At 44.9% G+C, this 13193-nt stretch overlaps 2 protein-coding genes across 2 annotated transcripts; one reads left to right on the top strand and one right to left on the bottom strand.

Moving 5' to 3' along the window:
• Window positions 1-3043: 3043 nt before the first annotated feature.
• Window positions 3044-8888, top strand: LOC109482029 (short-chain dehydrogenase/reductase 3-like). Its single transcript, XM_019784681.1, has 6 exons — window positions 3044-3417; window positions 6289-6423; window positions 7024-7155; window positions 7584-7828; window positions 8319-8432; window positions 8784-8888. The coding sequence occupies exons 1-6, from the start codon at window positions 3190-3192 to the stop codon at window positions 8866-8868; spliced, it is 939 nt and encodes a 312-aa protein (XP_019640240.1). The 5' UTR covers window positions 3044-3189; the 3' UTR covers window positions 8869-8888.
• A 356-nt stretch (window positions 8889-9244) lies between these two features.
• LOC109482013 (cytochrome P450 2J2-like) lies at window positions 9245-12840 on the bottom strand. Its single transcript, XM_019784649.1, has 8 exons — window positions 12416-12840; window positions 11779-11921; window positions 11431-11641; window positions 10960-11249; window positions 10372-10566; window positions 10072-10207; window positions 9730-9957; window positions 9245-9342 (listed from the first exon to the last, which is right to left on the bottom strand). The coding sequence occupies exons 1-7, from the start codon at window positions 12774-12776 to the stop codon at window positions 9779-9781; spliced, it is 1515 nt and encodes a 504-aa protein (XP_019640208.1). The 5' UTR covers window positions 12777-12840; the 3' UTR covers window positions 9245-9342; window positions 9730-9778.
• Window positions 12841-13193: the final 353 nt, after the last annotated feature.

Below are 13193 nucleotides of genomic sequence, written 5' to 3'. Positions count from 1 at the left end.
CATTTGTCAAGCTAGGCTGCTTAATTATAACGTTATGTGTATCTTTCGCGTCTACGTCTTGATTCTTGAAGTTTTGAATTTAGAAGTAGTTACTACAATAGTAACTAAGAACTGCAGGAACGCATCTTTACTAAAATAAGTCTAGTATATCGATAATGAAAGACAGAACGGTAACGATGCATAGTAACAATGCCATAGGAATTCGACCTTAGTTTGGGTCAGTATGGCGTTCGCAGGTCAAAGAAGCACAGGACAGACAGTCGCTTACTACTCTGTACTAACTGGTGTTCACGCTTTGTGTCTGTCTATGGAATAAGGCATATACGACATATACGCGTGAGGCTGTTTTGACCTTGAAGTAATCAGAAACCACACACTTGCCATCCAGACTACTAATGGGGCAGTCATACATCGACAGTTTTGGCTAGGGTAAAGTATCAGTAGCTATGCAGTAATTGGATTAAATTGGCCCAGACTGGAACCTTACATTGTGTGATTATATTCATACAGGCATCGTATGTTCTGTTCACATGGTCGACTTCTTAATCTCCTATTCAGCTTACTTCTGTAACCAGAGCGTTAACTTCGATGTAAGGCGAGGCGTCGTTTTTGATGAGTAAGGGAATACTTGCGATAGTCGTGAATTTGTCGCACAAAATGGTTTGTTGTTGCAGAAAATACTTTGATCATTGTCGTCGGTTGGTGGTTCTGCTAGAAAACTTAAAATCGTGATCGCGCCGTAATGCTAGTACTCGTATGTCTTTGCAGTGCACTATGACATATTTGGATTTCCCACTCATTTTCAATATCAATGATGTCATAGTAAGAGTAGTTGTATATTGTTGCGAATTGAGTAGCTCTTTGTGACATATCATCACGGGATTGTGGCGAGCAAATCGTTCGAGAACATTGCGTAACCAAGAAAACACGAGTCAGTGTACGTGAGGGGACGTACACCATAATGGCGCATCGACTAAACCCCCTGAAGAGACTCTCGAAGGGACCCAGTAGACTAGCCTTTGTGAGTGACATCCTGATAGAAGCTGGTTACCTCGTCAGCAGTCTGATGGAGGTCGGCCTGGTCAGTCTGGTGACGGTGGCGGGAGCGACGATAGTCTGGGTACTCACCGAGGACATGCGAGACAACCGGCGGAAGGCGCGCAGGAGACGACCGAGGGACGATTCACCTGCGGACGGCGTGTCACATACCTGAGCACGGGTAGATAATTGGGAGTCTCTCTGTGCTGTCATTGCGATTAGTGCCTACCGTAGAGGCAGAAATCTCCCAAACTATCAACACATATAGGACAAGGCATCAGGCCAAGGAACACATATCAAGAAAATACGAACGTTGGGACCGAAGAGTGAATTCGAACACATACAGGGTACAAGAAAAGGAAGAACAGAGGGAGAAGCAAATTTTTGTGGGCTGTCATACGACTAGTGCCAACTGTAGAGACAAAATTAAATTTCTCAACCCAACAACACATATTGGACAAGGCATCAGGCCAAGAAACATAGCAAGAAACAAGCAATGCCAACCGTTGGGACCAAAGAGTGAACATGTACAGGGTATGAGAAGAATGCGAAAGAACAGACTGAGAACCAAATCACTCAGTAGAATAACTTTATTACACAACTATTGCACAACTATTGTACGCAGCAGATGTTACAGGCGATCATACACAGGAAGAAACCAATGAAGTACCCGTCATGTTCAGAGAGGTACAGAACAACAGCTACAGGTATCGTCACTGTTGCAGGATGGAAGAGGTACATTCAGGGACCGCTAGGTGTCGTTTATATGCCACTGTGGAAAAGTCTATGCCTCAAGTCATGTATTCCGTACATCTGACGGACGCATGCAAGAAATTAATTGTACCGTCGTTTGCTTGAAATGAGACTTGACAGTGTGATTACATTATACGCATACACAAACATCAACTGTTTCATCTTTTATCACTGCTTGTCAGTCTGTAGTGAGCTAGTACATTATCATCGTGTGCCCATACATACGTAGGCGCAGTTTACTGTCAATGTGTTAGTATCATTAGTAGCTCACAAACAGTATGTAGTGAGTTCATTATTCCGACACAATCATAACACCAGACACGTGTTCCTTGTGACATGTCAATATGGTTAACCAGCTGGGCTCCACTTGCCAAAGACACAGGCTGGTAGTTCTTATATGGAGGCTAGAGCTCAGGGGTACATGTACGTGTACTTCCGGCTTGTAACAGCGGTAGTGGGGATCAATAGACATGTAACGTTAGTTCTCGTATACAAAAAACAGTACACGTTAAGGCAATGTTTATACACACGAATACAGGTCGTAAATTTGCGGAAAGGGGAGGAAATGTCACCAAAACGCTAAGTTTAAGCACACTTTAAGTAGCAGTTTTTATGCTGTGCACAACCGACGAAGGTCTCAGGCATCCTAGGCCTTTCCCGTAACAGGACAGATGTACGGCACATGTATATGTACGACTGTCTCAAGAATGTCCTCAGTTTGCGATTGATTGTACGACTATCGTATGATTAATGTGACCGAACCCTTACCATGTACCAGTAGACTCCCTATTGTGTGTGTAAAGTTTCAAAAGAGTTGGTGAGGTAGGTGCAAAAGTTCAAGCGCTTTACTTTGTCTTGAGGTTGCGTTGCTACCCTTCCTCTACCCCGACACACACACACAAATACGGTCTGTCCGGCTACATGGGTCAACTAGAGGACACATTTTAACACAGGTGAAATACGACACTTTCTCACGTACAGGTGAAAACTATACACAAAGCGGTTCTTGGCACACCATAATACGGCATACACAGCCCAGCACAGGAAATGTGGGGTTACGGTGCAGTCAACCCAGTGTACATTCGGTATCGGGTATCATGTTTGGGCAATTACAACAAGAGAACATGTTTTTCTAGACCTTTCCGCAAGTGCGTTTGAGAATCCGGTTAGGCCGGAGGTGGGAGAAACCATTTCGAAACACTCGAGGGAATAAAGACTACTTATTTAAAGTTGACAATTATATACACCATTCAGCACATAGACAACTCTCTGTCGTGTAAAATTAGAGTTAGTAAATAATCTTGTGTTGTTTTATTTATTATGGCCTGTATACACTGAGCCTGCCCTACCCATGCGTCGAGCAATTTTGGACTCGTCCCAGATTCTCTACAATATTAAATGGCGCACTTTTTGACAAGGGTGCTTAAAGAGCTGTGCGAATCTTTCTTGCGGGTCCTTCTCCTGTTGATCGTTGTGGTTTTCCGTAGCTGCCAAGTGTTCTGTCTCCGTGTGTTGCGAGCGGAACGGCGGAAGGACGTGAGCGGGGAGACGGTGCTGATCACCGGGGCCAGCCGGGGAATTGGCCGGTGCCTTGCCTTGGAGTTTGCCAAACACGGAGCTTGCACGGTTGGTATATATCCGGACATGGCTCTGTGTGTGTGTGTTACAGGACGTACCCAGTATGTAGGAGGTTCTATTTCGGGCAACATCACATGTTTAGCACAACAGTGGGACTGAATGTAGGTGACCGATTAGTCTGTACCTTTTCTGGGTCATTGCTAACTTTAAACCAGGGTTAATAGTACTGGTATCTCCAGGAATGTCATAAAACTGGTGGTATGGCGGAGAGGGCAAGAAGGCTAACCAGTAAACCTCTTGTACCCCTCCACAGACATAACGTTTTAACAAATGTCATGATGTACTAAATTATAAAATATATAACCATATCTGTGCCATATAACTAGTCGGGAAATGAGTCACGAATTTTATAGCCCCCTATTCAAAATATGCAATCATCATGGCTCATTGGTTTATTTGTGATATATACGCAATGCGAGTATGTTAAGAAATGGGACTCTCTCAGCATATACGCAGTTCATTTGCAGGCAGACCACATACATGTAGCCTTGCCCAGGAGTTGAATGGGTAACCAAATTATGTTTACCCAGCACACTCTCTATCGGTCTCGGTATCGCTATCGGTCAATGCGGTCAGCCGCCGGGGCGGTCGGCTCTGCCTGCCCGGCTACAGCCGTCACTCGGTCCACATCATAAATGCCATTTTTACGGCACACATAAAAGGAGCCGGGGAGTCGGACGGGTTATTCAACTATTGATTTTGCCTCCTACAACAGGACCTGACCCGTGGGTGACCTGTATGTATGACGTGCAATAGGAGACAGGCAGTCTACAAACACAGATCTACAAAGGTGTCAAAAACCCCTAGCTTTTCGCGTCCTAGTCACGGTCAATTCACTTCAATACATATGTACATTTTACATTAGTACATAAGCTCCAAGCAGATGTTGAGAGGCAAAATCCTAAAGGTTTCTTCTAGCTCCCTGTTTCTGTTACCAAGACTGCATCCCTCATAACCTGTACAGGGGTGCGTAAAGTATAGTTTAAATGACAGGGACTTCATTATTGCTCACCAGAAGTAATACGTTATAATGCTTTAATGGTATAATGCGGTAATACTGTACTCCCCTGGGGCACTGTGCGCATAAATCGTTATTTCATTTCCCTCCTCTGCTCCAAAGAATCAAGGAGGTTTCTTTCACGCCATGGTTGAATCGATATTTTAACGGTACTGCAGACGCGTGTGGCATTGTGGTGGTGCCCAGGCCTCGTGAATATTGGTACGCGTACGTGTGATGTTATAGAGCTTGTTGGGAGATGATTATTCGCCAAATCGAGACTAATCACTGCGAAATTACATCATCAAACCATTTCACGCTGTTAATATACCGTGTGATGCATCCCCGTAAAACATAGGTCCCCCTGGAACGTTTTGACGTAGCTATGATTCTACTGTTACACCGTGTTTTGTCTAGCGGCAAGTCGTCAGAGGAATTCAGTATTCCTCCCCAGTCAGTCCATCTGTCGTCCAGACATAACCAACATTTCGTCTTTGCTTTTCCCGGGAGTAGCCTGGTCAAAACACTGTGATTGTATGCGATATCGGATAGCAGTAGCGACACAGGCTGGAACTTGAGGTTCAGAAGAAAAGAAGAAAATTGCATTCCCGTTTCCTTTGTGGGAATGATCAGAGTTTCATCCGTGAATAATTTCATCGGGTTGGAGAATGATTGAATGGCAAATTTCTTTATTCACAACCACTTTTTTTTAAAACAAGCCAACGTTTCGCTCGGGACTGCATCGCTACAGTTACATCAAGCTTCAGTATACATTGAACCAGTGACAAATAGCTTCAGTGCACAGTGAACCAGTAACACCTAGCTCCAGTGCTCAGTGAACCAGTAACACATAGCTCCAGTGCACAGTGAACCAGTTACACATAGGTCCAGTGCACAGTGAACCAGTAACACATAGCTCCAGTGCACAGTGAACCAGTTACACATAGCTCCAGTGCACAGTGAACCAGTTACACATAGGTCCAGTGCACTGTAAACCAGTCATATTAGCTGCCTGATGAAGGTGACAGACGGTCATTGAATTCGAAATGTCGGCTCGTGTTCAAAATCGTGAATGAAGAGCTTTGCTATTCAAGCATTAACATTTATTTACGATGCGAGTCACGTATAAGGGCTGGATTGGGGCATTCATGAACGTGATCTGATAAACCAACAGACCTTCACCTCTAATGTACTTAGCGAACATGACTGTTTTTGTTGCGAGGGAATCAAAGGGTTCCCCCGGCTCGTTCGACATGAAGGTCATCTATATCTGTAGCAGGCTGCAGGGCAAGGTCGTACACTGCAATACAGTACATATGGGGAACAGGGGATTTGCTGACTGCATATTAATGAATAAATGAATAGAAATGGGATGGAATGGAAATGAATTCGAATTAATGAATGAATATGAATGAATGGATTGAAATAGAAATGAATGAATGATCTACATTGTACAGTATAAATCCTCTTACAAGCTAAGTACTGGTCATGAATAAAGCACAGAGATATTCCACAATATAAAATTTACAGACATATCTCACTATGCATACAAATGTGTATACGTACTACTACCTACCGGTTTGACTTCTATGTTTGTCTAATTCAGAATAATGAATAAGAATTTTTCTGTTGTATCTAAACTTTGGAAACTTATTTTGAATACAATTATTATACAATATATTTCTCTTAATTTTGATACAAATAAATAAAAAAAGCACAATTATTGAGTTAACAACATGGCATTCATCCTCAGTTTTATCTTAATCACAAAATGTGTTGGCAAGATCTTTGCTGTAGAGGAATGTGGAAATGTCTGCCTAATGTTATGTTGAAAACCATCACCAGTTTTTGTGTCCTTTCAGATTATTCTTTGGGGCCGGGATGAAGAGAAGTTATCGTCAGTGAAAAAGGAGGTAGAAGAAATCGGGAAGACTGTGTGTCATTTCTACAGGTGCGACGTTGGAGACCGTGAACAAGTGTACAGAACTATGCAAAAGGTACGTCATGATAGAATGCCCTCTCCCCCCCCCCCCAGATTGTATGACAGCCCTCACTTTTCAGATTCCTACCTACGTACAGAATTAGAATTCAAAACGTTACATTTTCCCTGCACAACCCACATCAAAAGCTAGTACCCGTAGAAACCAATGGAGGTCGGTAGAGGTCGGTAAAGACCGGTAGAGGTACTAGGTAGAGACGTATAGTGGACAGTGGAGGCCAGTAGTGGTAGGTAGAGGCGTCTATTAGAAGATTGACGCCGGTGGAGGTAAATACTCGTAAAGGCGTGTAGTGAAAGGTAGAGGTCGGTAGAGATAGGTATTGACCGGTAGTAGAAGTAGGCAGAGGCGTGCAGTGGAAGGTATAGGCGTGTAGTGGAAGGTAGAGGCCGGTAGTGGTACCTAAGTAAAGGCCGGTAGCGATTGTTAAAGACCGGTATATGTAGAGACTGGTAAAGTTATCTTGTAGGACTCCCTGTAAACAGCAAACATATTGGTAATCGGAGTCTCCACCGTGCAATGCCCCAGGCAACGGCCCTGAACTATGTTATACGGGAACAAGGTACAAGGCAACGGACTGTTCAAGTGGTTGTTTTTCAGGTGCAGGAGAACGTTGGCAAAATAACTATCCTGGTGAACAACGCAGGCGTCGTGCACGGCGGAGCACTGCTGGAAACTAAAGACGACAACATCGAGGACACACTTCGAGTCAACACCTTGTCTCATTTCTGGGTAAGTTTTAACAGATCATGACATACATGCACAGAAGTCGTCTTAAATTAGAATGGTTTAACCAAGGACATACACAGTGTATAATGTCCTTGGTTTAACTTACTGGAATACTGTACTTGACAATGCTGAAATTAACAAGTTTACCTCAAGTTAATGTAAAGAGTTCGAAAATCCGTCTAACATTGCAGGGAGGCCTTACTGTAAGGGGAAAATGACTTGCCCTAAATTTTTAACTGGTCCACTTCTATGGCAACACGTTATACACACAGACCACATCACATGACTGGTGCAATGAGTGTGTCTCACATGACGAGCAATGAGTCAAAAGTTGCTGAAAGTTTATGGCGTCCCCCGTCTCCAACAAGTGAAAATTGAAATAATGTGAAATTCCAATTGGTCGCAACCTTTTCTTGTCACATGTGTTTCAGACAACCAAATCTGTTCTTCCATCCATGCTGTCGAACGGCCGCGGTCACGTGGTCGGCATAGCCTCGACATTAGGGCTGTTCGCGCTGCCCGGGGTTTCAGACTACGTCACGTCCAAGTTCTCCGTGGTCGGGTTCTATGAGTCTCTGGCGGCGGAGCTGAGAGCACAGGGCCGCCGGGATGTCGGGGTGACGTGCGTGTGTCCCGGTCACACCACTACGGACATGTTCAAGGACCTCACTACACAGTACGGATATGCCTTCTTCACGTTCATGCATGTACAGTATGGTATTATCTTTGTGGAGCACATAGGCCTGAGATCCAGTTTTACTCTAGTCCTGAACACTAGGTCCAGAGTTAGCCAGCAGTAGCCTCTAACAGGCTTCGGGAGGCATGCCAGTGGAGTTGGGGTTTGGGTGCGGTGCGGCAAACTGTACTTTCTACCGGACCAACTCCCCTGGCATATTATCTCTCTCTTTGGATAAATTCTACTCTTTCCAGCCGCCTCCCGAAGCCTGGTAGAGGCTAAGTCAGCAGGGCCCCTAACCGAGGGGGGCTGTGTTAGAGGAACTGGCCTGTTTAGGCCCTGGAAACCGTCTGGCTCCAAGGCTAGTTTGACTTGAGTCGTCACTTATGGCACTGCCCACCATTTCTCTTATCTACAACCAACATGTGGCGCCACTGGTTAATATTGCTGATGGTTATTTTGTTTGGTGTTCCTTTTCTGTACACAACAGGTCATTTTCCCTGACGCCTCAGCAAGTTGCTGAGCAGACGGTAGACGCCGTAAAAAACAACCAGCGTCGGGTTATTCTTCCCCGGATCATGCATTTTACCTGGATACTCAATAGGTTGGTATCTATACCTCAAGTTGTTTCATGTATGTGTCCATAGGTATTACTCTCCAAGCAGAGGTTTGGACTTAAATTGGCTTATTTTTTTGCGTTTTTTTACTTTTTTATCGCGCCAAACCAACAAAAAAAGATATCAGTACAATAAAGAACGCCCAAAAAAGCCTGCCTACAAACACGCCCAAAATAAGCCCAAACCTCTGCCTGGAGAGTACATAGGTATTAGTATATACAACCTATTTTGTACTTTATTGTACATTTTGCCTCACTGGGTCACGCACAACAATTGTACATAAACGTGAACTGAGCATTCTATGACCAAGCACATACAACGTATTTTCCATATTTCAGCTGGCTGCCGGGCTCTTGGATGCGAACCGTGCTGTACGTCACCGGAGCGATGAAAGACATGGAGAACTTTTGTGCCAAGCGATGATGCCACTCATGACGTCACTTTACTGTTTCACATACTCTACTGACATGGTGTAGCTGGCGAAACAAACAGGTGCAAACACCTGGACATGGAACATAGCACCATGGAGGTAGTTTTACCTCCATGATAGCACCAAGGGGGAAACACAGTCAGCTGGCGTCACAAGTCCTAACTGTTGAAGTGAGAACATTGCGGATACAAGATTAGTCGCGTTTGGGACCGCATCATTCTCACTGCAGCGCCACCTAGCGGTGGGCAGTAGATAGAAGCAATCCTTATTTGTCGGTGGAAGGTTAAAGAAGTACATGTATAAAGACTATCGAAACGTTGGCACGAGTTGTACCTACATTACAATATGTAATATATAATGTTTAAGTTCGTTATAAAGTCTATAAATTCATGTAGAAATATAAAATACAGAGACGACGAAAAATACAAACATACATGTTTACATAGGCATAATGTTTTAGAATGTTTCTGATTTATTTATGAAGATTTACCACATTTGTGGAAGGATTGACATAACAGGTGAATATCACCTTTTCAAAGATGTCAACCCCGAGACCAGACTGTAAGGTTTGAACCACTCACACCGGGAAGGTCCCCTACTCTTTTCGATAAGTACGGTGAGTTCTTTAACGTGCGTGGGGTATGGCTCTCCCAAACACGGGACCTCCATTTAACGTCCTATCCGAGGGACGTCCCTAGCCGAAGCTAGGTACTCATTTACACCTGAGTGAAGTGAGGAAAGTCGTGTAAAGTGCCTTTCCCAAGGGCACAAGATCGGTGACATGGGTAGGGTTCGAACCCGCGACCTCTCAGGTGTGAGCCGAACGCGCTACCGACTGCGCCACACGACCCCACCTGATTTGTGTGTGTGTGCGTGGGGGGTGGAGGGGGTGATAGGTCCCAATCATCTGGCTACAGCACAAAGTCGGTACGACTTTGGCGACAACGTAATGCCAAATACGCCGTCCGTAGACGGTGTTGCAGAGCCCTCTGGCGACACAAAGGAGAACTGCTGCATCATGGCCGTGAAGAACAGGAACAGTTCCATCTTGGCCAGACGCTCGCCCAAGCACATTCGGCGACCTGAAATAAAACAAACGCAACAATTGTCGAAATATTGTTTGGATTTTAGGTTTCACTCTTTTATATTTTATGAAAATAAAATCACAAAACCACGCAGTTACCATGGAAACTCACCAACTGAAAAGGGCATAAAGGATTCCGGATTCTTGATGAGCTTCCCGTCCCGGTCCAGGTGCCTGTCCGGATTGAATCGTTCCGGATCAGGCCAGAACTCCGGATCCATGTGTGCCGACCACAGGTTTGTTATCACCTAGTATGAAATAGGACGACACGGAGTAACTCTGAAATCCTTTCAACAAAATAGATCTACATCTCATCCCTACCGGGCGGTCTGTTGAGTTGAACGGGGGAAACTATTAGAGCCCTCAAGACAGTCTGCCCCAACCACGACTGGATACCAGGCTAGAGTATTACCTGTGTTCCAGCGGGGATACGGTACCCCCTGAAGGCGGTGTCTACCGCGGTGGCATGCGGCAGGTTGAGCGGAGTGATGTTGCGGATCCTCTGGGTTTCCCTCAGCGCTGCCTCCGTGTAGGGCAGCCGGGGTCGCTGGGCCAGGGTTGGCGGGGCCCCGCTCTTCCCAACAACGCTGTCCACCTCTTCTTGAACCTTATCATTGAAGGAGAGACGAAAATTACTTCGCAAAAGCTCAAAATATAACTTGGAACATTGATCAATCACCATTAAGTCCAACCTTAGCGGCGAAGAGCTTGGAAAAGTTGATGAACAACTGTCGTATTGTTGCTCTCCTCTTTTCTATAAAATATTCAGAACATTCCGTGTTTTTGCTCTCATACGTTTGGGCTTAGAAACGTTGCAAGAAATTTTTGTTTGATGTACGTTTAGGTGTAAATCTTGACTAGCTTCGCTAACACTCCTAGAACGTCTCTTTTTTTATTGATGATGCCATCATGTCAAACAATTAATCCGACAAGTGCCATAGATTCTACATAATATTATGTCGTCAAAGTCTACCAAAGAGGAAAATAATCCCCAGCCTACCCGATTCTGTATATCTGGGTTCAGGATCATGTACAGTATTACCCAGCGTAACGTCGTGGTCGTGGTCTCCGTTCCCGCCAAAAACAGGTTCAACACGATGTACATGACGTTTTCTTCTGTCAGTCCTTGAACCCTGTCGTGACCTTGAAGTTCTAACAGGCACATGTCTAAGAAGTCCTGTGGGTTTTCCGGGTCAAGGACAAGGCGCTGGCGATGTTCCTCTATCTGTTCCCAGATGAAGTCCTCGATCTTTTTGATGTCGGCTAACACTTCCGTACAAGCCTTGTTTACTTGAAAGAAAGCAGCATAAAACATAGATATATATTAGCCTTTTATAGTAGGCTAGACCGTGTGAAGGTAAACATTATGCAATTGCTTTACAAACATTAGCTTTCTAATTTTATCTTATTACCCATATATATGCATAATAATGTACATTGATAACTGCAAATCCAAAAAGCGCACACTTACATCCAGGTACAAACCGGAGGAAAGGGAAGACGTTGAAGGCCTGCGCTGTGCTGACCCTGGCTGACCCCTGCACCACACCTTCGCAAAGGGCTCGGACTCTTTCGTCATCGGAACAGAACTGTTGCCCGAACACGAGCGCGCAGACGACGTTTGAAACCGCGTTGTTCAAATCGCTTAGCAAGTCGAAGGGTTGAGAATTTTTCGCGGAAATCTGTGAGAAATACAAGAACAAGCTATCGATGTTTTTCATTGAGTTGGAAAAAAGTTTTTTTTTTCCACTATGTGATTAGTCGACCGTTGGGGCACCACAAACGATATGACAAACAGTACGGTCAACTAATTACTAACCGTATGACAGAGTTTGTGAGCTTGCTGTCTGATGACGTCCTCGGCACTTCCGGTTCCTTCCTTCATACCCAGAGTCTTCAGCACGCTGCTGGCGAACCGTCGTCTCTCTCTGTAGGCCTGGCCCCACCTCGCCATGACGATATCTGGTAGTGCACAGAACACGTTAGATTACGTCCCTGTCACACATAGCCTCTCACTATATGGCCTCATTATCTTTGTGTTATCACTGCTGTTACATTTTTCTAATATTAATAGCATCTTTTGTTTATTTATCTATTAATAATTTACATAGTACTGATTACTGGGGGCCCGCAAGCCCTTTTCCGTAGAGCGTATTCGGCGTTTTAATCCTACGTAATGCGTTGTAGCCACTTGGAATTTATCGTAAAGCGTAATCGAGAGGTTTCCGAAATCAGAGTAGAGTGTTGTTGGGACCCCCCCTTGCAGGCCCTCATTACTACCTTTGCGTTCTTGTTAATCCTGTGTTTACGTACGTCTTAGCTCACTTGCACTCTTGTGTTTCTATTATTGTATTTATTGTATTCTAGGGTGCGCATGGAACTTAGTGTGTGTATTATTACTAGTAACCTCCCAAGGTTGAAGAAATGTTAAAGATGTTCAGTGAAACATGATGTACCTTTTCCGCATCCAGATACGGCGTTGGGCAGGTAAAGATCTGGCCTGCTGGAAAACATATCCCGGCAGTCTACCAGCGCCTCCCTGATCACCCTGTACCCGCTCAGAACCACCGCCCTGTCCAGCCCCATCCTGATGCTGTACACGTCCCCGTACTGTCCCCTCCACTCCGTCAGCTTGAGGTGCGGCCGCGCGCCCAGAGACAGAAGGTGCCCCAGCAACGGCAAACCGCCCGCCGGGGAGGGCGGGAAATCCCGCAGACGGTTCACAAACAGATGCGTCAACAAGAAGGCCACACAGAACACAAGAAAAGTGTACACATTGAAAGGGAAGAGACCGAGAAACCAAGTGCCGAACGCCATAGTTGTCAACAAGCCCTTGTAAAGGTCAAAGTTCAACAGGTCACCACATGACCTTTACACTTACCTGATGACCGGATAGTGTCTACATATGTGTTTTCAAGAAACTAAAACAACAAGGCATTGACAGGTTGTCAATGAATTGTGTTTTCAGCTTGTTGTTGGATAGTCGTCTTCGTCTATTGGAAAACTGATAATAGAAACCCGTCTGGATTCAGATTCAGGTCATCGAGGAATTTTCACTGAAAGAATGCTTAAAACTTGCGATATGACAAATGCGGCCACTTGACTAGCACACATGCACGTAGGGGAATGCAGCACTAGGGAACAGCCAGGCTGTTATATATCAACTTGTCAGTCTTTGTGTACAGAGTGTGCAGTGCAAAACGTCAGCGTTTTCCGAGTACTTCAAGCCTCGAT

This window comes from Branchiostoma belcheri, unplaced genomic scaffold, assembly GCF_001625305.1.
Source record: "Branchiostoma belcheri isolate BF01 breed outbred unplaced genomic scaffold, Haploidv18h27 scaffold59, whole genome shotgun sequence".
In the NCBI taxonomy this organism is placed as follows: Eukaryota; Metazoa; Chordata; class Leptocardii; order Amphioxiformes; family Branchiostomatidae; genus Branchiostoma; species Branchiostoma belcheri.
This window is presented reverse-complemented; position numbering and strand designations above follow the sequence as displayed.

Excerpts from the sequence above, each read along its gene's own strand:
- LOC109482029 (XM_019784681.1), top strand. The coding sequence starts at position 3,190 with ATGGCGCACTTTTTGACAAGGGTGCTTAAAGAGCTGTGCGAATCTTTC. Across the intron at positions 3,418-6,288 it reads CCAAACACGGAGCTTGCACG|ATTATTCTTTGGGGCCGGGA; the intron begins GTTGGTATATAT and ends GTGTCCTTTCAG. Across the intron at positions 7,156-7,583 it reads ACACCTTGTCTCATTTCTGG|ACAACCAAATCTGTTCTTCC; the intron begins GTAAGTTTTAAC and ends CATGTGTTTCAG.
- LOC109482013 (XM_019784649.1), bottom strand. The coding sequence starts at position 12,776 with ATGGCGTTCGGCACTTGGTTTCTCGGTCTCTTCCCTTTCAATGTGTAC. Across the intron at positions 10,208-10,371 it reads GTATCCCCGCTGGAACACAG|GTGATAACAAACCTGTGGTC; the intron begins GTAATACTCTAG and ends ATTTCATACTAG. Across the intron at positions 9,958-10,071 it reads CTTTATGCCCTTTTCAGTTG|GTCGCCGAATGTGCTTGGGC; the intron begins GTGAGTTTCCAT and ends GTTTTATTTCAG.